Here is a 27,788-nt window from a genome sequence, read left to right as displayed (position 1 = left end):
GACAGCCCTGCAGCTCCAGCCATCTCTCGCTCAGGCTTGTGCATTGCTGCCATTCCCCTCCCCCGCTACCACTTTTGTAGGATGGTCACATACCACCTGCCAGGTGCCGATGTACCACAGGTGGTACCCGTGCCACTGGTTGAAAAGCCCTGCTGTACAGAGAGGGAATATTGTCTTGGTAAGTAGGTGGAGATGTGACCAATTTGGAGCTCATTCTTAGATTCATTCTTAGGACACCTACTGATGGTCACACAATACACTGAGCCAAAGCCAGATAAATCATGTTACTGCGTAGCATGTTGAGTGGGCCAGTTCCCTTCCCTTTCTCTCTCGTTCTGGGTCTGGTGGACAGTTGACCTGTTCCAGGAGCAAATGTTGGTTTGGCAGATCACCCAGAAGACTGACATGAATCTGTCAACCAAGACTGTCTCTAAGCTTCAAGGTGTCAATGAAAATATTTATCTTGGATCATCTCCATGGGAATTCATTTCTCATCTCCATGGTTATCAACGCTCTGAATTGGTTCTTTCATTCACGGGCAACTATATAACTGGCAGCCCAAGAGAAGATTGGTGGACAACAGAGGAAGTTCCATCCATCTGGACATGTAAGTGAACTGTGTGATGGTCCAAAGGTACCCCAGCTAGTGGAAGGAGTTCCTTCTGAGAAAGTTGGTGGATACATAAGATTGGGGTTGAGTCTCCTGTCCAGCCTTTCCTGCATCTTTAGCTCAAGAGACTGGGGTGCAACTATGAAGTATTCCAGCTTAGAAGGGGTCATCCATGTCTTCTACAAAGTTGTAAATTGAGGTTGTCACTGCTTGGTTGTCACTGTTTGTTCAATCAGTTTCCTCCAGATGCCTTTCCTATGGAGACTGGACAGCCATCAGATGCTTCTGAGATCTGTCTCTTGAGCTGAGGTGCCCATCAAGTCTTTGACTCTGTCCTTCTTCCAGGAGATGAGATGGTCAATATCGGCAGAAGATCAGAATGTCAGAGTCTGGGTCATATAAGGGGAATCTATGTCCTCCGTGGCTACCATGATTACCTTTAACTGCAGCTCAGTGTCATCCATTTTCAGCCTTTGAGGCTCTGTCATAATGGGAAATGATCAGAATAGAGCAAAATCCGGCCTCTTCCTTCCCTTTCCCCCCCCAAAACAAGTTAGTAATGTGATGATCTGTTTGAGATGACCTTTAGTTTCAGGCTGGGGAAAATGGCTCCCCTTTCCCTCTTGCCATCAGCTCTGATCTCCTGAATCTAAATATTGACGTTCTTATTCCATTTTTATGCAGCCAAGGATTCATTTCTGACTTTCTGTCAGCCTGTTTCTTAGAAGTTCAGCCACCATGGATCTAGTCCTCAAGAGGTCCTGGATTGGATTGCTCATCTTCTTCTCTGTTGAGATGGTCCATTCTGAAATGGAAGAGACATGTACCACTAATACGAGACTTCAGCCAGAGACATTAATGCGCAGTAAGTAAACGGCAGTTCCTGCTAGTTAAGATTGCTCTAACAAGACTAGAGAAAATTTTCAAGCAAGGAAGGAAAGAGAGAGAGAGAGAGGAGAGAGAGGAGAAAGAGGAGAAAAAGAAAGAAAGAAAGAAAGAAAGAAAGAAAGAAAGAAAGAAAGAAAGAAAGAAAGAAAGAAAGAAAGAAAGAAAGAAAGAAAGAAAGAAAGAAAGAAAGAAAGAAACCAAGTGTCTTCCATGTTCTCATTTTTCTCCAGGTCCTTCCTTCCTTCCTTCCTTCCTTCCTTCCTTCCTTCCTTCCTTCCTTCCTTCCTTCCTTCCTTCCTTCCTTCCAATCTTTCTCTCTCAAAAATGTTCACGGTGTCCTGAAAATGTATTTTGGAACCCGGTTCTCTGCACTATTCACTCCATCCTCCACTTGGCTCTAGTAAAATGTACTTTCGTTAACCGTGGATTCTAGAGTCTTTCTTTGCTAATTGACCAAGTTGGGACAGCTGACAATGCCACGTTATGATATGAGATTGGATTGTTTGACTTCAACATTGACTCTTTGTCCCTGTTTCTAGTGGTCCAGACCTTCATGATAGAGGGGAACGTTCTGCAGGAGGTGTTAGAAAAGGCAATGAAAACTGGGGATAATGCCAAAACAATCAACGGTGTAGGAGGGTAAGTTGATTCATTTACTCTGTGGTAGACAAAAGAAGAACCTGATGTTGGTCCCTAGCAGGTTTCCAGGGGTCCCAAGGGGTGAATCCTGAAATTTCCAGCCCATGGTTGAAGTCCCAACAGATCTGGATGGAGGGCAATGCCTTAGTTTCTAGTCAGAATGCCAGCTTACAGCAGCAGAAATAATGAAGAACGGGAAGGCTAAATCTTGGACCATAGATGACCATCCATCCAAAAAGGAATGTGATTATAGTGGCTACCTTGAAGGACATCAAGGACCAGGAGTCACTCAAGAGGGCACCCATCATTTTATTATTCCTCTGAGCATTTTTGGATTGGAAAGTTAGCAATGGGAGCATGACTGGGGTTCAGTTCAGAGAAGACAGATTTCATTGGGTTGGTGATCTCTCCTGAGAACTTGTATGCGATTCTAAGTTGACTTTTATGCATAGGGTGATTAGTCCAGGTCATAGTCCGTGGGCAAAATGTGACCTGCTATTCTTCACGCTGTTTTTTTTCTTAAACCTCATAGGATGGAAATTAAAGAATTCCACCCCCCTGAAATTTGCACAGAGTTAATGCCACCCAACGAAATAGAGACATCCATTATTACTAGCCTCACAGTTGCTGAGACAAGGTGAGCGAGAGCCCAGTTCTGTTCTTGGTCAAGGAACTGGGAGATGAATGTAGTCCCTAAAGGCTTTGGGATGTTTGTGTGACTTATTCACCCAACTGAATGGAGATTCCTGCCTAGAACATAAAGAATAAGCCATGTAAAGGGTAAATGCAACCAATTTTGATCACCATACTACAAAAAAGATGTTGAGACTTGGAAAAAGTTTAGAGAAGAGTAACTAAGATGATCAAAGGCTTGGAGACTAAAACGTATGAAGAACGGCTGCGGGACTTGGGTTTGGCTAGTCTAAAGAAAAGAAGAAATAGGGGGGACATGATAGCAGTTATTCCAGTATTTGAGGGGCTGCCACAAGGAAGAGGGCCAGGTTGTTCACCAAAGCCCCTGAGGGCAGGATAAGAAACAGTGGTTGGAAACTAACTAAAGAGAGAAGCAACCTGGAATTAAGGAGAAACTTCCTGACAGAGAGGACAGTTAACCAGTGGAACAGCCTGTCACCAGAAATCGTGGGTGCTCCATCACTGGAGGTTTTTAAGAAGCGGCTAGACAGTCACTTATCTGTAATGGTATAGTTCTCCTGCTTGAGCGGGGGGCTGGATTAGAAGATGAACTTGTTTTTGAGAGGGAGAAGTGGGAATCAGGTATTGCACATCAGTCATGCAAGAAAAGAAAGGTACCCAAAAAGAGAATCCACCTTCTGGTTGGTGATTCAATTATAAGGGATGTAAATTTAGGAAAGGATACAGAAGTTTCGAAAGAGGTCAGGTGTCTTCCAGGTGCTACTGCCAGTAGGGACAAGAAGCGTATTTCTAAAATAATCAAGAATGCCAGCAAAGACTGTGATGTGGATGCCATTGTACATCTTGGCACTAACGATCTGTCCCAAAAAGATATACTCTCTGTGCAGAATGATTTCCAGAGCTTGGGCCAGGAACTCAGCAGAATAGGCTGTAGGCTCACTTTTTCAGAGGTTTGACCTGTGTATAAGGAGCAAAATGGAAAAGGCCAGCGTATAGCAGAATTTAATATGTGGCTAAAGAAGTGGTGTAAAGGAGAAGGCTTTGGTTATATTAGTCACGATGTCTGTAGCTGGTCCAATCAAAAAATGTACAAAAGAGATGGTCTGCATCCATCCAAGAAAGGGACTGAGTTACTTGGCAGTAAATTCACAGCTTTTCTGGAGGAATATTTAAACTAAACATCGGGGACAGTGAGTTAATTGATACAGAACATCACTGTCCCCGTCAATCTAAGAAAATAGGGGAACTCAGGCACCACACAAGTTATGTAGCAAGTAGACACAGGGTCAGTCATAAAGGACTCAAATGTCTGTACATCAATGCGCAGAGTATGAACAGTAAGCAGGGTGAACTAGAAATTCAGGTAAATGAGGGTGGATATGATATTGTTGCCATTACGGAAACATGGTGGGATGAAACCCACAAATGGAACACACAGCTAGAGGGATTTACATTATTTAAAAGAAATAGACTAAACAAAAGAGGAGGTGGAGTTGCTCTCTCTATAAGAAATAACTTTATCTCTACAGAAATAGAGCACAACAATGATGAAAACTGTAAACTTGAATGTATTTGGGTTAATATAAAAGGGGGGAAAATTGACATTGCCATAGGTGTATAGGCCGCCCAACCAAGCAGAGGAAATAGATGAACTTTTTGCTAGTCAGTTAACTAAGGTATGTAGGAAGCGCATCACAATAGTAATGGGGGACTTTAATTACCCTGATATCAACTGGGAGACAAACTCTGCACCAAGTGGAAGATCTAACAGATTCCTGACAAAACTAGCAGACAACTTTCTCTCCCAAAAAGTAGAGAAGGGAACTAGGGGATCAGCCATATTGGATTTAATTCTCACTAACAGAGATGAAATGATAGAAAGTGTCGAAGCCACAGGAACCTTGGGGGGAAGTGATCATGCAATATTAGAATTCAACATTCTGGAGGCACAAGCAATAGAACACAGCCAAACTAGAGTCTTGGACTTTGAAAGAGCTAATTTCAATAAACTTAGAGAGACCTTGGGAAGAATTCCATGGATGAGAATCCTAAAGGGGAAAACAACTCAAGAAGCTTGGGAAATTTTGAAAAGTGAGATAATAAAGGCCCAGTCTAGCACAATACCAACAAAGAAGAAAAATAACAGCTCTCAAAAGAAACCAGCACGGCTGCATAGAGAACTCTCTGATAAACCTCTAAGGTCCCTTCCAGATTCTATTCTATTCTATTTAATTTTTAATAATAATTTAATAATTTAATTTGTATTCTCCCGAAGGACTCAGGGCGGTGAACAGGGCAATACATAATAAAAACCAGGATACAAAAATTAAAAAGTAATTAAACTACAATGCCCGTAATAAATTAATACATATTAAAAATTAAAACCGATTATAAAACCCAGCCCCAACCCATCAGACCAGGCCAGCTTGTTCAAAAAGAAAAGTTTTGAGATCGCGCCGGAAGGAGCGAAGGTCGGGGGCCGTCCGGAGCTCAACCGGCAAGCGGTTCCAAAGGTCTGGCGCGCCCACAGAGAACGCCCTCCCCCTGGGGGCCACCAATCGGCATTCTCTGATCGGAGACACCCTATTCTATTCTATTCTATTCTATTCTATTCTATTCTATTCTATTCTATTCTATTCTATTCTATTCTATTCTATTCTATTCTATTCTATTCTATTCTGTGTTCTGTTCTATTCTATTCTATTCTATTCTATTCTATTCTATTCTATTCTATTCTATTCTATTCTATTCTATTCTATTCTATTCTATTCTATTCTATTCTAAATGTGAAAACCTGGACACTGGCTCTCTAGTAGACTGACTCTCTTCTCTCTTGTAACTCCTATTTCCTTTTGTCCAGCTTTATTGGTGAAAGTATGGAGATCTTTCTGGAATCCAAAGTGAGCATCAATGTTAAGATGTCAAAACCTCTCACAGAGTATATTGGGACGGAGAAGATTAGATGTGAAGAACCGTCGTCCTGCAAAGGAATCCTTCCCAGAAGGTGAGAAGTCACAAGACACATCAAGAAGGGAGGGGACCAAATTGGTTTGGGGGAACTTAGTCTGTGGGATTCAGCCAAGGATTCAGAAGTCGCCCAGCTAAGAACAAAAGAGTTCAAATCATAGGAAGCATGGAGAAGGTATAGTTCAGAAACTATTATGTTGAAAGAAAAATCTTCATCAGGGCCCAATCTGAACTAGGAATAAACAAAATGGAGACTGCTTTAGAAAGAAGGTTGCAGTTTATGGATGAGGAGAGCCAGACAGAAAGATGGCTCTGGGAAAAACTGACCACATGTAGTAGGGAGGGGTGGGGTTTTATACCTTCTTGGGCTTTTGTTTGGAGTTGTCCCTGTGATATGAACTTTGAGTCTGAGTGTGCCTTTCTGATATTCTGATCTTGGTGGGTTAATCCCATTACGTCGCAAAGGTCCTATCCTGCTTCCCTGTGGCTGTGGCTGATGAGTGCTGGATTTTTGGTGTGAGGGATGGTTGATTCTAGGGATCTTTCTTCCTAATCCCAGTTTCCTGGCTCCAATCTTTCTGACAAGATTATCCCATCTGCATTTCTGCAGATCTGGTTTCTGTTTGGGGTAGAGAGACTTGGATGTGTGTGACCCAAAGGTCATATCCTGCTTCCCTGGGGCTGTGGCTGAGGACTGTTGGATTTTTGGTGTGAGGGATGGTTGATTCTTTCTTCCTAATCCCAGTTTCCTGGCTCCAATCTTTCTGACAAGATTATCCCATCTGCATTTCTGCAGACCTGGTTTCTGTTTGGGGCAGAGACTTGAGGGGGGTGGGTCTTTAAAATCCTTTGGGAAAATATATTTTGCCTTTTCAGTATTTCCCAAAATATTTATCTCTCTGGATTCTTCCCACAACCACAGAGATTGGGAACTAGAGTGGCAGTAACCTCTAGTTCCTACCCTTTGGTTCTCCACAAGGTGGCCTGTTTCTTCTCATCTTGATTTCTGGTTCCTGAAAATCAGGCTGTCCCATCACTTGCCCCGGTTCACTCCGTCTTGCCAGGGTGTGCAAGTTGATGTAGCTGCATAATAAGTCTTTGATGGATAGTCCTGATAAGAACAAAGCCTTAAAGCTTTAACGTGGCCTGCAACCATTTCCTCTCTTCTGGTTGCTATGGATCTCCAGGCCAAGCTACACTGAGCTGCAGGCCAGGATCACACCACAATGGGCTGCTTAATTTCGTTGTGAGTTACACAGTGACAATAAAGATATTCTATTCTGTTCTGACTGGAGCTTAGTGTTTCTCAACCCTGGCTGTTATATACTGGGTTCTTTGCTTGATTGACGAGAGGAGGCAAGTGAGTTCAGCAAGAATCATCTTTTATTTGCTTACAGGAACTGAACTGAGAAACAGGGCTGCGAATGCAGCTATTTATACCATGGCCTCTAGGTGGTGGCCAATAGGTTTAAAGCAACCTATTGCTTAAATAGGTTGTTTAAAGCAACCTAAAGCAGCCAATGGCAGCGTTGGAGAAGGGTGGTCTGAGGAGCTGGGAGCTTCCCTGCTTAAACAACCTCTCAGCAATTAACCCAACGTGATACTCTTTAGTAAGACAAAACCCAATTCATTACACTGGCATCTTTAGCCGGGACTTCAACTCTCAGTATTCCCCAGCTAGCATGAAGCCCACCCATCTTACGTAAAGTCTCCCAGCTAGGGAATTCTGGGAGTTGAAGTCCACCCAACTTAAAATTGATAAAGTTGAGAAACACCACCATCTCTTGTGGTCCTGGCAGGTGCCCAACAGCCCTGGTTGTGTGTAATAGCTCTAAATTCCCAGATGTCTCTTCCCACTTTGTCGTCTGCTTGTTTTCTTCTTATCCTTGTCATTTTCTCCAACACACGCATACCTTTGCATGGCTTGGTTGGGATGAGGATGCCTATGGACATCAGCATGTTCTTTAAAAAATGCCAAGGTGTGGTTCAATTAGCTAGAAATCCAGAAAGCTGGTGTGGGTACGTGAATAAACTGTGGGAAGGAAGGAAGGAAGGAAGGAAGGAAGGAAGGAAGGAAGGAAGGAAGGAAGGAAGGAAGGGAGGGAGGGAGGGAGGAGGAGGAGGAGGAGGAGGAGGAGGGAGGGAGGGAGAGACAGAGGGAGGAAGGAAGGAAGGGAGGGAGGGAGGGGGAGGGAGGAAGGAAGGAAGAGGGAGGGAGGAAGGAAGGGAGGGAGGGGGAGGGAGGGAGAGAGGGAGGGAGGAAGGAAGGAAGGAAGGAAGGAAGGAAGGAAGGAAGGAAGGAAGGAAGGAAGGAAGGAAGGAAGTCATCTCTCAAATTTCTAGGGCTGTAAACTTTTACATCTCCTTGAGAAGAAGCTTGAACTGAGCTGAGCTAATCGGGGCCTTGGGAAAGTGGGGTGGGCACCATTTGTGCCCGGTCACAGCTGCTTTCCCCAAATGCAAAGACCTCACGTGATCTTGATTTCTATCCCTCTGTTAATGCAGCCTAGCACTGTGTTGGCTTTTTTGGCAGCTGCAGCACACTGCTGGCTCCTACTTAAGTGATTGTCCAGTGGGACTCTGAGATCCCTCTCACAGTTGCTACTATTGAGCAAGGTACCGCCTATCCCACGGCTGTTCAGCCTTTTCACCCGTTGTACCACTTTTAGGATATGGCAACATCCGAGCACCACCAGTCGCCTAGCAAGGGGTCAAAAACTTGGTGACCAAAAAAAAGGGGGGGGGAAGTGATGAGGTACAGGTAGTCCTCGACTTACAACAGTTCGCTTAGTGACTGCTCAAAGTTACCATGGCACTGAAAAAAGTGCCCCCCAAACCACAGCCGAGCAAGACACCTGCCTGCCCACCCAGCGGCGCTCTTCCTCCTGTCCGAGGTTTTCATTGTGAGCATTTCCGTTGAGGATTGGCAGCGGGGGTGGTGTGTGTGTGTGTTTGGTTTTTATTGCCCCCCCGCCATCTGCTGTGTGGTTGCAGCAGGTTTTGGTCCCTTCACATGACCCTGGGACACTCTGACCGTCATAAATACGAATCGGTTGCCAAGCATCTGACTGTAAATCACAAGACCCTGGAGATGCTGCAACATTCCAGCCGATCGGCGCTTCTTCTGGGCTCAGAAGGGCCAGGATCAGTGCTGAGCTCCAGCTGGATCCTGGCGCTGATCCTGGCGCTTCCCCTGAGCCCTGACAGCCCTGCAGCTCCAGCCGTCTCTCGCTCAGGCTTGTGTGGTGCTGCCACTGGTTCAGCTCCTTCCCCTCCCCCGCTACCCCTTTCCTAGGATGGTCGCGTACCACCTGCCAGGTGCCAATGTACCACAGGTGGTACCTGTACCACTGGTTGAAAAGCTGTGGCCTATCCTATACCTGTGCATTTGGTTTTTCTTGCCTAAACGTAGAACTTTACTTTTCTCCCCATTGAATTTCATTTTGTTAGATAGGGCCTAGAAGGATCTTGAGCCTATTTTTTTAAAGTATTGGCTATCCCCCCCCAATTTAGTGTCATTTGCAAATCTAATAATATTTGATTTAATAATAATTACAATAATTTATAATATAATCATTTTAATAATAATTACTTTATAATTTGAGGTGTCCTTGGTGCTCTCTGAGCTTGGTGGTTTTCATGACCCGACTGGGTAACATCATCAGTGCTAGAGAGGAGTGCTGTTTACCATCAGTTTATATTCTGGCTTCTTGCCTGTCTGGGGTTGTGGAGGGAGGAGGAGGAGGAGGAGGAGGAGGAGGAGGAGGAGGAGGAGGAGGAGGAGGAGGAGGAGGAAGATGACTGTGTGGTCCTTGGTACTCTCTGAGCTTGCTTGTTTTCTTGCAGATGTTTCATTACCCATCATCAGTGCTAGAAAGGAGGGGGATGTGGAGGGAGGAGGAGGAGGAGGAGGAGGAGGAGGAGGAGGAGGAGGAAGATGACTGTGTGGTCCTTGGTACTCTCTGAGCTTGCTTGTTTTCTTGCAGATGTTTCATTACCCATCATCAGTGCTAGAAAGGAGGGGGATGTGGAGGGAGGAGGAGGAGGAGGAGGAGGAGGAGGAGGAGGAGGAAGATGACTGTGTGGTCCTTGGTACTCTCTGAGCTTGCTTGTTTTCTTGCAGATGTTTCATTACCCATCATCAGTGCTAGAAAGGAGGGGGATGTGGAGGGAGGAGGAGGAGGAGGAGGAGGAGGACAACGACGACGACGACGACTGTGGGATCCTTGGTGCCCTCTGAGCTTCATTGTTTTCTTGCAGGGGTTTCATGACCCAACTAAGTAACATCATCAGTGCTAGTAAGGAGCGCTGTTTGCTGTTGGTTTATATTCTGGGGTCTTGCCTGTCTGGATGGGTGGGTGGGGGTCTTAGAGATTCTTTGGTTGGGCTGTTTATTAATGGCTCTTTGGCAGTTTCTTGATGGGGGTGTTGCTTACTTGATTGCTGGTCCGAAGGTGACCTTGGAGTTAATCTATGCCGATCTGGGTGCCGATCCCAGGTGGAGAGGGGCTGGGGTCTTTTTGTTCCCTTTTGGGCTGGTTGACTGTCTCTTTTGCATAGTCCACAGATGTGGTTGATGTCTATGTGTCAGTTGATGGCTGATTTGTCAGAGGGCCAGGCTTCTGGAAATTCCCCGGCATTTTTGGACTAGAAAGAATCCCTCAGACCACCCCCACTCATCCAGACAGGCAGGACCCCAGAATATAAACTGACAGCAAACAGCACTCCTCACTAGCGCTGATGATGTTACCTAGTTGGGTCATGAAACGTCTGCAGAACACAAGCAAGCTCAGAGGGCACCCAGGACCCCTCATGTCAACACTGAGCTACAAATATTCTGCTTCATTGGTACTTTATAATTTCTTGGTTTTGCTTCTCCTTCAGCTCGCTTTCAGAAATAGTGGGCAAATTTTTGAATGCTACACTTGCTGACTCCCTGCCTGGCAAGGTAAGTCTTGAGGACTGGAGATTATAGAATCACGAAGGAGGGGACCAGGGTCCAGAGGTTTGAGGGACCTCTTTGCTCCTCTTGGTTCCACCTGGTAGGAGGGGCATACTCCAGGCCCCATCTAAGAGGGATTGTTAACCTATGGGACCCAAGAAGCAGGCCTGCCCCATGGAACACCCTCCTGTCTGAGGTCAGCTGACCTCATCTCTGCTCCCCTTCTGGAAAGCCTTGGAGGCCATCAGAGTAACTGAGTCTCATTGGCGAGATGGGCAGCCTTATCAACTGATAGAAATAAAATAAATCAATACACCCTAGAGGTTACAGCCACTCCCCATCACTCTGGGGTCCAGCTGCAGCCATGCTCCTCGCCCAGGAATGTTGGGGGAATTGGTGAGCTTTTAAGGACATTTGGGTGGTGGGACTCAGGATGCCTGGGTGGAATTGCTGGGCGATGTGCTGGCATTCCCCCCTCCCCAAACCATAGACATAAAAGAGTCTATTTGTTGGAGCTGCAGAAGCATATCCGATCTGAGCAAGGATTCCTGAAGCAGGTTTTATTCCTAAAGAATAGAATAGAATAGGAATAGAATAGAATACAGAATGGAATAGAATAGAATAGAATAGAATAGAATAGAATAGAATAGAATAGAATAGAATAGAATAGAATAGAATAGAATAGAATAGAATAGAATAGAATATAAAATATAAAATATAAAATATAAAATATAAAATATAAAATATAAAATAGAGAATAGAGAATAGAGAATAGAGAATAGAGAACAGAACAGAACAGAACAGAATAGAATAGAATAGAATAAAATAGAATAGAATAGAATAGAATAGAATATAAAATATAAAATAGAATAGAATATAGAATAGAATATAGAATATAGAGTAGAATAGAATATATAAAATATAAAATATAGAATAGAATATAATATAGAATAGAATAGAATATAGAATATAGAATAGAATATAAAATAGAATAAAATATAGAATATAGAATATAGAATAGAATAGAATAGAATAAGAATAGAATAGAATAGAATAGAATAGAATAGAATAGAATAGAATAGAATAGAATAGAATAGAATAGAATAGAATAGAATAGAATAGGAATAGAATAGAATAGAATTAGAATGGAATGGAATGGAATGGAATAGAATAGAATAGAATAGAATAGAATAGAATAGAATAGAATAGAATAGAATAGAATCGAATAGAATAGAATAGAATAGAATAGAATAGAATAGAATAGAAAATATGGAATGGAATGGAATAGAATAGAAAATAGAATAGAATAGAATAGAATAGAAAATATGGAATAGAATAGAATAGAATAGAATAGAATAGAATTAGAATGGAATAGAATAGAATAGAATAGAATAGAATAGAATAGAATAGAATAGAATAGAATAGAATAGAATAGAATAGAATAGAATAGAATAGAATAGAAAATATGGAATGGAATGGAATAGAATAGAAAATAGAATAGAATAGAATAGAATAGAAAATATGGAATAGAATAGAATAGAATAGAATAGAATAGAATAGAATAGAATAGAATAGAATAGAATAGAATAGAATAGAATAGAATTAGAATGGAATAGAATAGAATAGAATAGAATAGAATAGAATAGAATAGAATGGAATGGAATGGAATGGAATGGAATGGAATGGAATGGAATGGAATGGAATAGAATAGAATGGAATGGAATGGAATGGAATGGAATGGAATGGAATGGAATGGAATGGAATGGAATGGAATAGAATAGAATAGAATAGAATAGAATAGAATAGAATAGAATAGAATAGAATAGAATAGAACAGATTATAGAATAGAATAGAATAGAATAGAATAGAATAGAATAGAATAGAATAGAATAGAATAGAATAGAATAGAATAGAATAGAATAGATGTGTGATTAGACACACAAGCAATTTGTGTCCGATGCATAAACTCTTGGTGTACAAAGTAACATAATCATAGGATACCAACAGGAGAAGGTAACAGGAAAGATGAAAAGGATAAAAAGCACTGTCTCATTTATCGGAACCATGACACCTACTACATGGGTAAATATCCTTACACATAAGACAGTGCTGTGAGAGGAGGTATCTTTATCGGACATATATAGAAAGATAGAGGTTCTCCTGACTCACAACTCCTGCTCAAACAGCAGGTGACAGTCGTGGATTGAAGAGGCTTTGCACAACTTCATGTTGTGTGCCAGTTGCGTCCTTTCCTGGATTATGAGTTCCTGCACACAGTCACTCGTGTCCTGGTCATCTCCTGGTTGGATTACTGCAATGCATTCTACATGGGGCTACCCTTGAAGGCTACCACGCAGTGGTGTGTACTGCTCTTTGAGAGGGGTGTGCAACGCTGTACTTGTATGAGCTGCACTGGTTGCAGATTTGCTTCCGGGTCCAATTCAAGGTGTCGATTATTATCCCCTTGAAAGCCCTCTGTGTGGCATGGGCCCAGGGCGGCCGAGGAATCTTCTCAGCCCAACGGGAGGCTTCTGCCCCACAACTCAGGTCCCACCGACCAAGAAATTTCATTCGGTGGGATCCAGGAGAAGGCCCTTGTTTGCTGTGCTCCCCCCGTCTTCTGACTGTTCTCTCATGGGGGGATGCGTGTCATTCCTCACACCCCCGGCCTTGCAGAAGAGCCTTAAAAGGGCCCTGATGGGGGTGCTCTATAAGTGGGTGGAGGCCGGTAATGGAATGGGACAACCAGCCGCAGGCAACTCGCCAAGGGACAATTCAACAATTCAAGTTTAATTATTTTAAACAGTTTAAAAAATATTTTAATTTTGCCGTTCCTGTTTCATTGTGTCCGTCCTTTGCCATCCTTTCTTCAATGATTCCATCCCACCGTTTCTTTGATATTAGGGTAACTGTTGTCCCATAGCGAGTTGTCCCATGGCAACTTGGCCGTGGCAAGTTTCCCGTGGCGAGTTGTCATAGACCCGGCTGACGGGGTAGAGGGCAGATTCCCACCTATCTGTTCCCTGCCCCCTTGGTTTTTTAGTTTCTTCTTTAATTGTAGGAGGAGGAGAGGCAGAGCCTGGAGGCAGAATCAAGAGGAATCAGTCTGGGATCCCTGCATTCCCATCAGCAATTCCAGCCCAGCCTTCCTTGAATGCTGTTACCCAGCACCCGTTTACCACTGGCCGTAGTTGTCTAGATTCCTATGGACAGGCCTGAGCAGTAAACCTTAACTGGAACTTAGCACGTGGTCCTGACTCTTTGTGCTTGGCGTTAATCTTCTTAAAGTTCATTGTTTTGCATTATCTTTTTTACCTATTCATCATTCTGTAAGCCACCCAGTGAGATGGCCAATATATCAATATATATCAAATTTATATGCGTGTGTAAGTGTACACACATGCACACACACATAGAAATATATTCTTAGTGCTCTTTGAGCTTGGTGGTTTTCTCTGAGATGCATCATTACCCAACTAAAGAACATCATCAGTACTAGAAGGGAGGGAGAGATCTGCTTCCTTCCTGGGAGGAGGAGGAGGAGGAGGAGGAGGAGGAGGAGGAGGAGGAGGAGGAGGAGGAGGAGGAGGAGGAGGAGGAGGACTGTGGGGTCCTTGGTGATCTCTGAGCTTGGTGGTTTTCCTGCAGATGTTTCCTGACCCAACTAGGCAACATCATCAGTGCTAGAAGGGAGTAGGGGTTGCAGAGAGGAGGAGGAGGAGGAGGAGGAGGTGGTGGAGGAGGAGGGGGAGGAGGAGGAGGGGGAGGAGGAGGGGGAGGAGGGGGATTTGGAGTCCATGGTGCTCTGTGAGCTTGGTGGTTTTCTTGAAGATGTTTCACTACCCAACTAGGTAACATCATCAGTGCTAGAAGGGAGGAGGAGGAGGAGGATCCTTGATGCTCTCTGAGCTTGATTGTCTTCTTACAGACATTTTATTACCAATCTAAGTAGCATCATCAGTGCACATGGCCACTGTGCACAAGAGTTCTTGAGCAGGAAATATATCATTCTTCATAAGCACCTGCCATCTTTTGCTTGTTCAGCTTTGACATTTTAAAACTTTGCTCTCCTTCTTGAGCAAAGGGCTTCAGCAGGGAAGTGAACTGGGAGGAGGAGGTGGTGAACTGGGGCGAGGGGACGAAACACAAATGTCTCCCCTTGTTCAGTCTTCCTTTCTCCAGGCCCTCATTGAAATTGAAACTGAATTGAAATATCACACAAAGAAAACCCCACGGTTAATATGTTGCATAAAGAATGGTGGCAGAAATTGGGTATGTCTGGTCTAATGAAGAGAAGGACCATGGGGGACAGGATAGCAGTGTTCAAATGTTTCAGGGGCTGCCCCAAAGAAGAGGGAGTCAAGCTATTCTCCAAAGCGCCTGAAGGCCGGACAAGAAGCAACGGATGGAAACTGATCAAACCCAGCAACATTGGCATTAGATGGGGGAGGGGGGCTAGATTTGGGGATCCAGTGGCTGTGCAATGACTCCAAATTAATGACACATTTAACCCTGCTCAGGTTGCTCATCTCCTACACTATGACCTATGAAACTTAACAGAGTGGCATAACCCTCAAGGCTCTTACCTTAGACAGGGTCCATGCAGCCAATCATGCATGCATAAGGGCAACACTTCTGCTTCCCATCACACTCCCAGTCACTTCTACACATCACAGGACAAATAGTGATCGTGCCTGGAGGGGCCTTGGGGCACACCCCAGGTTTTTCTGCAAAATAGAAGACCCCAAGGCTCAGAGATTCCTCTGGAACTGGAATCCCAGAGCAAACAAGATCCCATCTCTGGACCTTTCAGGACCCAAAACATTTCCATATATCCAGATGAGACGTTTCCAGCTGGAGCCGGATCCTACCTCTTCCCATTTCCCACAAAGCACAGCCATTTTCTGCTGGGGTCAACCTCTCATGACTCTGGGTAGGACTTGTGGGAAGACAGCCCCCCAGAGAAGGAAATGTTAAAAGGGCAGAAAAATATATTTCCTCAAAGGATCTTAAAGCGGCAGAAAAGCATGTCCAGTTTTTCTTAATAGCCCCAGGTCTCCCTTCCCCCCAAGAAGAAACCAGCTCTGTAGAAATGCAGATGTGATAATCCATTCAGGAAGGTTGGAGCCCTCCAGATAGAAGCTTAGGAAGACGAAGACCCCTAAAATCTACATACCCCACCCAAATTCTAAGACAAGACATAATAGGATTAACTCATAGATGCCAAAGGGACACAGGTCAAAATACATGACACAGGAAGTACAAAGCCTCAAACCAGGAACAGGAAATAACCTCCAAACAAAAGGCTCCAGATGATATAAAAACCCACTCCCTACATGTGCCTTCTCTCTTTTCTGCCACAACCATCTTCCTGTCTGGCTCTCCTCTTCAACCTTCTTCCTAAAGCAGTCGCCATGTTTATTCCCAGCTTGGACTGAACCATGATGAAGACTTTTCTTCCAACACTACCCAACAACAAAAAGCAGTTCAAATGAGAGAAAAGAGAGATCTCGCACTTGGACAGGAGAAACTGAATGCACAGGTATAGAATAGGTGGTACCTGCCTCAACATTAGTAACCATGAGAGGGATCTAAGTGTCCTAGTAGATCACCACTTAAGGATGAGCCAGCAGTGTGCTGCGGAAGCACAAAAAGACAATGCAGTTTTGGGTTGCATCACCATAGAGATAGCATCAAGATCAGGTGAAGTGTTAATACCACTTTACAAGGCCTTGGTAAGGCCACACCTGGAATGTTGCATCCAGTTTTGGTCACCATGATGTAAAAAAGAGGTTGAGACTCTGGGAAGAATGCAGAGAAGAGCAAGAAAGATGATAAAGGGACTGGAGGCTAAAACATATAAGGAACAGTTGCTGGAATTGGGTATGATTCTAGTCTAACAAAGAGAAGGATTGGGGGCGACATGACAGCAGTCTTGCAGTATTTGATGGGTTCCCACAAGGAAGAGGGGGTCCAACTTATTCTCCAAAGTCCCTGAAGGCAGGACAAGAAGCAATGGATGGAAACTAACCAAGGAGAGAAGCAACCTAGAACTAAGGAGGAATTTCTCAACAGTGAGAACAATTAAGCAGTGGAACGGCTTGTCTCCAAAAGTTGTGGGTTTTCCAACACTGGAGATTTTTCAAGAAGAGACTGGACAGTCATTTGTCTGAAATGGTGTAGGGTCTCCTACTTGACCAGGGGTTGGACTAGAAGACTTTTGAGGTACCTTCCAACTCTGTTATTCTATATTTTTTACCTAAATCTTTCGGGCCCCTGTCCCAAGGCAAAGTCTCTCTGCAGTTTGGAATAGTGGTGGATATCTGTAGGTTTGGTTTACGATGAGGGTAAAGGTTTTTCTCTGAGCTTGTGGGTTGGTTTCTGAACGTTTCATTACCAGGCTAGGTAACATCTTCAATAGAGTTTAGGGCAGGGCTAGGCAACCTTGGCTCTTTTATGACTCGTGGACTTCAACTCCCAGAATTCCTGAGCCACAGCTGGCTCAGGAATTCTGGGAGTTGAAGTCCACGAGTCATAAAAGAGCCAAGGTTGCCTACCCCTGGTTTAGGGGATCCTTTACCCTCTCTCTGCAGTCCTATCTCCTCCCAAAGAGGAGATGTCTTCTCATGTCTCATATCCAGCTTGAGGGCAGCCCTGATAAGGAAGTTGCATCATCTCAACAAGTGAGCAACTTACAAATTCTAACAGATTAGGTACCCCCAAACTCATTAACATGGGACTTTCCCAGTACTGCTCCTACTCTGGAAAGGTGAGTTTTGCTTGACCACAGAACTGACCTATGGACATCAACAGGGACCTGCCTGGCTTTCCCCAAATGTTCAGCCAATGCAACTTTCGGATTTCCCACCTCTTCTTCAACCATCTTGTGAAAGAGGAAGGAATGTGGATTCTCACTGCATTAAGTCACCCTGCTTCCTGGCTCTGCAGGAGTGAAATTCCCAGTGGGGAGAATAAATAGAGCAAGAAGCCCAGGTGTGGGGCAGACAACTTCATCATGTCTTCTGGAGGTCTTCTTCTCCTGCTGGGATTCTTCACCCTCTGGGCAGAGATGATCCCTGTCTCTGGCCAGGGCCGGCCAGGTACAGCTTTCAAAATGATCTTGAATGGGCGGAAGTGATCGGAGGGCAGAGTTCTCCCTCAGTAAAGGAAAACCAAGAGCTCCAATCTAGAACCTCTGTCTTGGTGATGCTTCTTATGTGAAAGTTCTTGAGAAGTTAGTTGGGTATCAACTGAATAGGAGAGAGAAATGGGAGGGGGCCCCAAGACACAGAAATGCAATTTTAGGGGAAGGCTGACCTATCTTAACTCAATGCAATGGCAGAATCACAATTTTAAGCAACCGGAAGCATCCATTCCAGATGCCCAAGCCAAACCCCAGAGCAGGAAACCAAATTGAAACATCTTAGATGGCTCTCAATAGTTTACAGACTGAGTATGCTAGGAGGGCTGCAGGTTGGGGAAGTACTTTGAAGACTTTTGTGCTACCTAATCAAATAACATCTTCTCCTCCATTGACACAGAGTATTGTGATCTTCCTGCTGACCCTGGACCATGTAGAGGTACAATAACTCGCTTCTACTACAACTCGGCTTCGAAACAATGTCAAGAGTTTACTTATGGTGGATGCGAGGGGAATGCCAATAATTTTAAGACCAAAGATGAATGTCACTACACCTGTGTTGGTAAGTAAAGGGGAAAACAACTCAAGAAGCTTGGGAAATTTTGAAAAGTGAGATAATAAAGGCCCAGTCTAGTACAATACCAACAAAGAAGAAAAATAACACCTCTCAAAAGAAACCAGCACGGCTGCATAAAGAACTCTCTGATAAATTGAAAGATAAAAAGGACAAGTATAAGAATTGGAAAGAGGGGCACATAACTAAGTCAGAATATCAGCAAACAGCCCGTGCCTGCAAAGATGAAGTGAGGAAAGCTAAGGCTCAAAATGAACTAAGGCTTGCGACCAAAGTCAAAAATAACAAAAAAAGCTTCTTTCAACATATAAAAAACAAGAAAAAAGTTAAGGAAATGATTGGTCCATTAGTGGGGGAAAGTGGCAAGAAGGTGACAAGCAACAGGGAGAAAGCAGAACTATTTAATTCATTTTTTGTATCTGTCTTTACACAAAGGGAAAAAACAGTCCAACCTACCCAAACCAGTGCCATAAAAAACAGAATAGAAATGCAAGTTAAGATAGGCAAGAAAATGGTAAGTGAGCACCTGTCCAGCCTAGACGAGTTCAAATCACCAGGACCAGATGGATTACACCCCAAGGTTCTCAAGGAACTGGCAGACGTGATCTCAGAACCACTGAACTATATTTTTCAAAGATCCTGGAGCACTGGGGAACTACCAGAGGACTGGAAAAGAGCTGATGTAGTTCCCATCTTCAAAAAAAAAGAAAAAAATGGATCCAGGAAACTACAGACCTATCAGCCTGACCTCAATACCTGGGAAGATTCTGGAAAAGATAATCAAACAACAAATCAGTGAACACCTTGATGCGAACAAAGTCATCACTAAAAGTCAACATGGGTTTGTCAAAAACAGATCATGCCAGACAAATCTTATTACATTCTTTGACCAAGTGACAAAATTAGTGGACCAGAGGAATGCTGTAGATATAATTTACTTGGACTTCAGTAAGGCATTTGATAAAGTAGATCACAACCTACTACTTGATAAGATAGAAAAATGTGGGTTAGATAGCATCACCACCAGATGGATTCGTAGCTGGCTGACAGGCCGTACTCAGCGTGTGGTCCTCAATGGAACCGCATCTACATGGAGGGAAGTGTGTAGTGGGGTGCCCCAGGGCTCTGTTCTGGGCCCAATGCTCTTCAACATCTTCATCAATGATTTGGATGAGGGGATAGATGGGGAACTCATCAAATTTGCAGACGACACCAAGCCGGCAGGAATAGCCAATACTCCAGAAGATAGGCTTAAGATACAGAAGGATCTGGAGAGACTCGAACACTGGGCACTATCTAACAAAATGAAATTCAATGGTGAAAAAAGTAAGGTTCTACATTTAGGCAGGAAAAATCAAATGCATAGGTATAGTATAGGTGGTACCTTGCTCAATAGTAGTAACTGTGAGAGGGATCTCGGAGTCTTAGTAGACAATCACTTCAATATGAGCCAGCAGTGTGCTGCAGCTGCCAAAAAAGCCAACACAGTGCTAGGCTGCATTAACAGAGGGATAGAATCAAGATCAAGTGAAGTACTAATACCACTTTACAATGCTTTGGTAAGGCCACACCTGGAATACTGCATCCAGTTTTGGTCACCACAATGTAAAAAAGATGTCGAGACTCTAGAAAGGGTACAGAGAAGAGCAACCAAGATGATTAGGGGGCTGGAGGCTAAAACCTATAGGGAACGGTGGCTGGAATTGGGTATGTGTAGTTTAATGAAGAGAAGGGTGAGGGGTGACATGATAGCAGTCTTCCAATATCTCAGGGGCTGCCCCAAAGAAGAGGGAGTCAAGCTATTCTCCAAAGCACCTGAAAGCAGGACAAGAAGCAACGGATGGAAACTAGTCAAGGAGAGAAGCAACCTGGAACTAAGGAGAAACTTCCTGACAGTGAGAACAATTAACCAGTGGAACAACCTGCCTCCAGAGGTGGTGAATGCTCCAACACTGGAAGTTTTTAAGAAGAGACTGGACAGCCATTTGCCTGAAATGGTATAGGGTTTCCTGCCTGAGCAGGGGGTTGGACTAAATGACCTCCAAGGTCCCTTCCAACTTTATATTATTATTATTATTATTATTATTATTATTATTATTATTATTATTATTATTATTATTATTATTATTATTATTATTATTATTATTATTATTATTATTATTATTGGAGCTGTGATGGACTCTTCCAATACAAGAGAATTTAGATAGCTCAAGGTTGAATTGTGGGGTCCTTGATGCTCTCTGAATAGAAGGGAATCTTTGTCACTCATGGTTGAACTGTTGAATTTCTGATGCTCTCTGAGCTTGGTTGTTTTCTTGCAGACGTTTCATGATCCAACTAGGGAACATCATCAGTGTTTGAAGGTAAGGGGGTTTGTGAAGAGGAGGAGGAGGAGGACTGTGGGCTCCTGGGTGCTCTCTGAGCTTGGTGGTTTTCTTGCAGACGTTTCATTACCCAACTAGGGAACATCATCAGTGCTAGAAGGGAGGGGGGTTTGCAGGGAGGAGGAGGAGAGGAGTAGGAGTAGGAGGAGGACTGTGGGGCATGCTCTCTGAGCTTGGTGGTTTCCTTGCAGACGTTTCATAGCCTGACTAGGAACATCTTCAGAGCAAACTGCGTATGGGGTTTGCTCCCAGTTTATGTACTGCAGCTTGACCTACAAGTCTTGGTCAGAGTGTTGTTTTCTTTTTGACAGTTCCTTGATTGGGGAACTATTTTCTGTGTGGTTATTTGTCCCTCCTTATGTGGTTGTTGGCATGAATGCTCCACCTGCCCCCTTCTGGAACCATCAAAGAGCCATCTCCATCTGGGTCCAGGTGTTGTTGAGTGGCCCAGCTCAGAACTGATGTGAAAGGTAGATTGAGATAGACCAGGGTGGCCCTTTTATGACTTGTGGACTTCAACTCCCAGAATTCCTCAGCCAACGTGCCTAGCTGAGGAATTCTGGGAATTGAAGTCCACAAGTCAGAAAAGGGCCAAGTTTGAAGACCCCTGATATAGACTTTAGGAGGAGTGGACTTCAACTCCCAGAATTCCTCAGCCAGAGTGCCTAGGTGAGGAATTCTGGGAATTTATTTATTTATTTATTTATTTATTTGTTTTTATAAACCGCCCTTCTCCCGAGGGACTCGGGGCGGTGTACAGAGTAAGGTAGGTATACAGATTGAACAATAGTGAAAAACAATAGCAAAAACAAACTGGGACCCCAATTAGAGCTATCAGGCCAGGCCGGACTGCTGGAACAGGTAAGTTTTTAAGTCGCGCCGGAAGGTGCGGAGGTCGGGGGCCATCCGGATTTCGGTTGGCAAGCAGTTCCAGAGGGCTGGCGCACCCACTGAGAATGCCCTCCCCCTGGGGGCCTCCAGCCGACATTCCTTGAGCGGTGGCACCCTGAGGAGGCCCTCTCTGTGGGAGCGCACAGGACGGTGGGGTTCTGACATTGGCAGAAGGTGCTCCCATAGGTAGTCCGGACCCATGCCATGTAGGGCTCTGTATGTCATTGTTAGCACCTTGAACTTCACACGGAAGGCAACCGGAAGCCAGTGCAGCGCACGGAGGAGACGTGTGATATGGGAGTATCGGGAGGCTCCCAAGAGTGTCCGTGCCGCTGCACTTTGCACCAGTTGAAGCTTCCGAGTGGATCTCAAGGGCAGCCCCATGTAGAGAGCGTTACAGTAGTCTAGGCGAGAGGTCACAAGGGCATGGGTGACTGTACGTAAGGCATCCAGGTCCAGATAAGGCCGTAGTTGGCGAACTAGTCGAACCCGGGAGAAGGCCCCCTTGGTCACAGCTCCTATGTGATCTTCCAGGGAGAGCTGCGAGTCTAGGAGGACACCCAGGTTGCGGGCCCTATCAACAGGGGGTAGTAACTTGTCCCCGATGTTAAGGGATGGGATGTTCTGAGTATCCTGGCTTGCCGGTACGTACAGCCATTCAGTCTTGTCCGGGTTCAGTTGAAGCCTGTTCCTCCCCATCCATTCCCGGACCGCTTTCAGGCAGCGGGACATTACGTCGAGGGCATCTCTGATGTTGTTTGGAGTTGAGATGAAAAGCTGGGTGTCATCAGCATACTGATGGTACCCTACTCCAAAGCTGCGAATGATCTCACCCAGCGGTTTCATGTAGATGTTGAACAGGAGAGGCGAGAGGACCGACCCCTGGGGGACTCCGCAAGCGAGAGGCCTCGGGGTCGACCTCTGTCCCCCTGCCAGCACTGACTGCGAGTGACCCTGGAGAAAGGAGGAGAACCAACGCAGAACCGTGCCTCCCACTCCCAGTCCCCTGAGGCGTCGCAGCAAGATACCATGGTCGATGGTATCGAAAGCAGCCGAGAGGTCTAATAAGACTAGGACAGAGGAATGGCCCCTGTCCCGGGCTCTCCAGAGATCATTCATCAGAGCGACCAATGCCATCTCCATGCTGTAGCCCGGCCTGAAGCCCAATTGGTTCGGGTCTAGATAAACTGCTTCATCCAGGATCTGAGGAAGTTGGTGCGCCACCACGCTCTCAACAACCTTCGCAACGAAGCGAAGATTGGAGACTGGACGAAAGTTATTCATAGAGGATGGGTCCAAGGTGGGCTTCTTGAGGAGAGGTCTCACCACCGCCTCCTTCAAGGCGGTGGGGAAGTGACCCTCACTCAGAGAAGCAGAGATGACCGCCAGGAACCAGCCTCATGTCCCCTCTCGAGCTGCATACGCCAGCCAGGAAGGGCACGGGTCCAGTAAGCATGTGGAGGAGCTCAACCTCCTCATAATCCTGTCCACTTCCTTAGGAGTCACAGGATCAAATTCCTCCCAGATGACGTCGACAAGACTGTCCATGTCTTGAAGTCCACAAGTCAGAAAAGGGCCAAGTTTGAAGACCCCTGAGATAGATGCTCGGCACACAGACAAGGAGAACCATCTTCCTCTTTGGTAGAAATGGGAAGTGCACATCAAGGACCCATCTCTGGATTAGCCCAGCTGTGTGTGCTGAATGGCCCAGCCCAGAACTTCAACCACAGTCCCTGAAGCTCCTCTGCATTTAGTCTAAGAACTTCAGGGCAACTTGCAGGAGACCCAAGGAAAGAGTACTCTCTTGATATCCAGAGGGGGAGTTCTATCTTTCCCCCTCTGTTTTTGGGTAGGGGGCTGAGGGTATGTGTATCTACTCCCATTCCCTGGAATCTCTTCCTGATGGGGAAGGCAGACCGAGATGGGCTTGCCCACCAGGAGAACCACCTTCCTCTTTGGTGGAAGTGGGGGATGCACATTTGCATCCCCAGCATCCTGAGTCAAGAGAGAGGAGCCCAGTTATACGGTCTGTTGAAGGAAAAGTCTTCATCATGGTTCAGTCCAAGTTGGGAATAAACAACATGGCGACTGCTTTAGGAAGAAGGTTGCAGTTTATTGAAGAGGAGATCCAGACAGGCTCTGGAAGAAAAGAGAGAGAGAGCACATGTAGGCAGTGGGTTTTTATACTCTCTGGAGCCTTTTGTTTAGAGTTTTTCCTGTGGCATGAACTTTGACCCGAGTCTGAGTGTGCCCTTTGGTATCTGTAGGTTAATCCTATTAATCTTAGACTTTGGGTGGGGTATGTAGATTTTAGGTGTCTTTGTCTCCTAAGCTTCTAACTGGGGGCCTCCAACCTTCCTGAATGGATGATCACATCTGCATTTCTACAGAGCTGGTTTCTGTTTGGGGAAGGGAGACTTGGGGCTATTAAGAAAAAAACTGGGCCTGCTTTTCTGCCTCTTTAAGATCCTTTGAGGAAATATATTTTTCTGCTCTTTTAACATTTCCTTCTCTGGGGGGCTGTCTTCCCACAAGTCCAACCCAGAGTCGTGAGAGGTTGACCCCAGCAGAAAATGGCTGTGCTTTGTGGGAAATGGGAAGAGGTAGGATCCGGCTCCAGCTGGAAACGTCTCATCTGGATATATGGAAACGTTTTGGGTCCTGAAAGGTCCAGAGATGGGATCTTGTTTGCTCTGGGATTCCAGTTCCAGAGGAATCTCTGAGCCTTGGGGTCTTCTATTTTGCAGAAAAACCTGGGGTGTGCCCCAAGGCCCCTCCAGGCACGATCGCTATTTGTCCTGTGATGTGTGGAAGTGACTGGGAGTGTGATGGGAAGCAGAAGTGTTGCCATTACGGTTGCATGATTGACTGCATGGACCCTGTCTAAGGTAAGAGCCTTGAGGGTTATGCCACTCTGTTAAGTTTCATAGGTCCCTGAATTGACTGGATCCAAGCAGATCTCTCTGGAATCCTTGAAGCTTCCATCCTTCTTGGATCTCCTTGGCTGAGCCAAGCCCCAAATAGGATGGTGATGAAAGGAGAACAACCAGGTCTTCTCCAGCCATTCGAAACCAGGCTGTGGAGGCCAACCCCAGCTCAGAGGGATGGACAGACAAGGTGGAGGGAGGGTGAAGTTCTCTCTTAGCTGAGCCTCAAGAGATGATCTGATTCTGGCTTAGGAAGGTGGGGGGGCCTCTTTAACTGCAGAGGATCTGGTCTTCTTTGCTTCTTTCCTTGGTAGAACAGTGACCCCCCCCTCCCAATTCAGCTGCAGCTGGGTAGTTGTGTTGGAGAAGATGGTCCACCTGCCAGCCTGGTCAGGAAGCCAGAAGGTCCCAGGCAAGGAGGACTTCCAGGAGGAGGAGGAGAGGCCAAGACAGAACCCCTTGCCCACTTTGGTCCAGCTCATCCTCTGGGCAGACCAGGTGACCCGAAGGTCCATAGCTTCACCAGGGGCACCAAAGATAAGCTCACTTTTATTTAATGAAGCAGAACAGGAAAAAGGGGAAAAGGAAAAAAAGGAAAATGCTCCCTGACAGAGTTAGGAAGCTCCTGTGAACAAGTCCAAGCTGTGGCCTTGAGGTCTCTTGGAAAGAAAGGACGGGGAAAACCTCTAGAGGTCTTCTAGTCCATCCTCCTTCCAAAAATCCTCACAGCAACCTGGAGAGATTCTGTCCCAGCTTTGCTTGAAACCTTCAGTGATGGAGCCCCATAACTCCCGTGGAGAGGCTGCCCCGTTGCTTCCCTTCTCTCCCAATCAGTACATTCCCCTGATTTCACGTCTGGGTCTCCGTGGTTTCAATATTGGGTGGGTGGGGGGGAGTTCCTGGGCAGCACCGCAAGCAATTCTGGGCAGAAACCTCTCATCTGAATGTTTGTTTTTACAGCATCACCAACGAGGAGACCCACCTGAATTGGCCCCAACTCTCCTGGACCGGCCTGGAGACCCCCCCTCCCCCCAGAAACCCACCCTGGCTTCGTTCCTTCTTCCCTGCAATAAAGCTTTGGATCCTGGCTTCCTTCTCTGTCTCTGGTGTCTCCTTCTGCCCCTTTGGGGTTTTTCCCTCCCCACCTCGATCCGTGTCCCCCCCCATGTCAGAGAAAAAGGAGCCCAGAGCCTCTCCTGGGTCCAGAAACCCCTGCCGCCTGGCCTGAAACTCAGTCTCCACGAAGGGCTTACTCCAGAGTAAATCTGGGACGGGCACAGAGACTCTGCTGCCCTGCAGTCCATCACACTGGGATGGGCTGGAGACAACGGGGCAAATCAGAGAAAGTTTTATTTAATTAAGCAGAAGAGAAATAGTGCATCCACGAGGGCTGCTTATGCTTATAGATACGTGTCTGTTTTACACATACATCATTATAGCTGTGCACGCAAAATCTCCTTTTCCTGCCCCTGTTCATAAGTCACCAGTGACTCCATTTCCTCCACGGGGAGAATCCGAAGCCTCTGCAGGAAAAGGGCTCCTGGCCACCTTCAAATGTGAAAACATAAGAACAACATAATAACAGTGTTCTAGGGGACCTTACAAATGACAACATCAACAATGATGATAATAATAACAACAATAATAACAATTGTTGTTGTTGTTGTTATGTTGAAAGGGAGCTTGGAGGTCATCTAAAGCTAACTGGAATAAATACCTTTATTTCTCCTCTTTTATGTCCCAGATCTGCTTACTCAAGGGCTGCATTCGTTCTGCGGGGAGGGGGCACCGCCTGCCCAGGTGTTTGTGCTCAGATTATCAGGAAATCCCCCCCCCCCATAATGCTCTGTCCCAGGAAGCTCTTCCCTGCACGGCCAAGGAAAAGGGTGACTCCTGTTTTGTGGGCATCGTTGTTCTGCTCTTTCCTCTTTACACAAATCCTTGTGCAACACACCGCACAAACTGCCTGGTTCAAGGCTGTGGTCACACGGAGCCTCCTCAAAGGGATCTTGCAGCTGCGGTGGAGAGACTTTACAGCCAGCGAGAGTTGGAGGCTTCTCACCACCTCCTGGGAAAGATGCTACCTGAAGGGGAAAAAAAAACAGCTGCTGCCCTCCCCCGTCTCCCCTCCGCCCCAGCCTCTGGATCTTCCTCTGCTCTGTTCCCAGCCCCTCCCCAGAACCCCTCAGGTGCCTTGGCCAAATTAATTGATTTACCATCTGCATCATTTATCATGTGAGCTGGGTGGTTTTCTTGCAGACCTTTCGTGACCCAACTAGGTGACATTATCAGCACTAGAAGGGGGGGAAGGAGGAGGAGGAGGAGGAGGAGGAGGAGGAGGAGGAGGAGGAAGAGGAGGAGGAGGAGGAGGAGGAGGAGAAAGACTGTGGGGTCCTTGATACTCTTTGAGCTGGGTGGTTTCCTTGCAGACGTTTCATTACCCACCCAAGGAATGTAATCAGTGCTAGAAGGGAGAGGCATTTGTGGAGAGGAGGAGGAAGAGGAGGAAGAGCAATGTGATGTTGGAAATAACTGCCCATTACCCCTCTTGTGCATATTATCCCTGTCATGCATATTCTCCACCTCCTGTTTCTGACCCCAGTTCTGTTGACTCGGGACCTGTGCTTCGTTTTGATGACCTGTCTTGCCAGGCAAGAACAAGAACGCTTCAACCTAGGAATAAGGAAAAAAATCTTGACAGTGAGAACAATTAATCAGTGGAACGGGTTGCCTTCAGAAGTTGCAGGTGTTCCAAAACTGAGATTTTTCAAGAAGAGATTGCACAGTTATTTGTCTAAAGTAGTATAGGTCTCCTGCTTGACCAGGGGCTGGACTAGAAGACCTCTGAGGTACCTTCCATCCCTGTTATTCTGTATTCTTTGCCTAAATCTTTAAGGCCTCTATTCCCAGGCAAAGTCTCTCTGCAGTCCTCTCTGAACGAAAGTGTAGAGGTCTCCGCGCGTCTCATATCCAGCTTGAGGGCAGCCCTGATAAGGAAGTTGCATCATCTCAGCAGGTGAACAACAAATCATGGACACCCCCAAACTAACTAATACGGGACTTTCCCAGCACTGCTGCCACTCTGGAAAGGCGAGTTTTGCTTGACCACAGAATTGACCCTTGGACATCAACAGGGACCTGCCTGGCTCCCCCCAAACTGTTCAGCCAATG

General features: G+C 45.7%; 2 protein-coding genes across 2 annotated transcripts in view; both read left to right on the top strand.

Moving 5' to 3' along the window:
* The window catches only part of LOC310639357 (kunitz-type serine protease inhibitor 4-like), a 108,219-nt gene that overhangs the window by 14,811 nt on the left and 65,620 nt on the right, over positions 1-27,788 (top strand). The gene's annotated exons all lie outside the window — the stretch shown is intronic.
* Positions 575-13,928, top strand: LOC310639344 (BPI fold-containing family B member 6-like). The gene is made up of 7 exons (XM_083360998.1): positions 575-607; positions 1,295-1,475; positions 2,038-2,137; positions 2,670-2,774; positions 5,652-5,795; positions 10,643-10,706; positions 13,762-13,928. The coding sequence occupies exons 2-7, from the start codon at positions 1,349-1,351 to the stop codon at positions 13,852-13,854; spliced, it is 633 nt and encodes a 210-aa protein (XP_083217124.1). The 5' UTR covers positions 575-607; positions 1,295-1,348; the 3' UTR covers positions 13,855-13,928.

The sequence above is a fragment of the Vipera ursinii genome (genome assembly GCF_947247035.1).
Source record: "Vipera ursinii genome assembly, chromosome: 3".
In the NCBI taxonomy this organism is placed as follows: Eukaryota; Metazoa; Chordata; class Lepidosauria; order Squamata; family Viperidae; genus Vipera; species Vipera ursinii.
This window is presented reverse-complemented; position numbering and strand designations above follow the sequence as displayed.

Coding starts and splice junctions, on each gene's coding strand:
- LOC310639344 (XM_083360998.1), top strand. CDS start 1,349: ATGGATCTAGTCCTCAAGAGGTCCTGGATTGGATTGCTCATCTTCTTC. Junction 1,476..2,037: donor GCCAGAGACATTAATGCGCA/GTAAGTAAACGG, acceptor CCCTGTTTCTAG/TGGTCCAGACCTTCATGATA. Junction 2,138..2,669: donor ACAATCAACGGTGTAGGAGG/GTAAGTTGATTC, acceptor TAAACCTCATAG/GATGGAAATTAAAGAATTCC.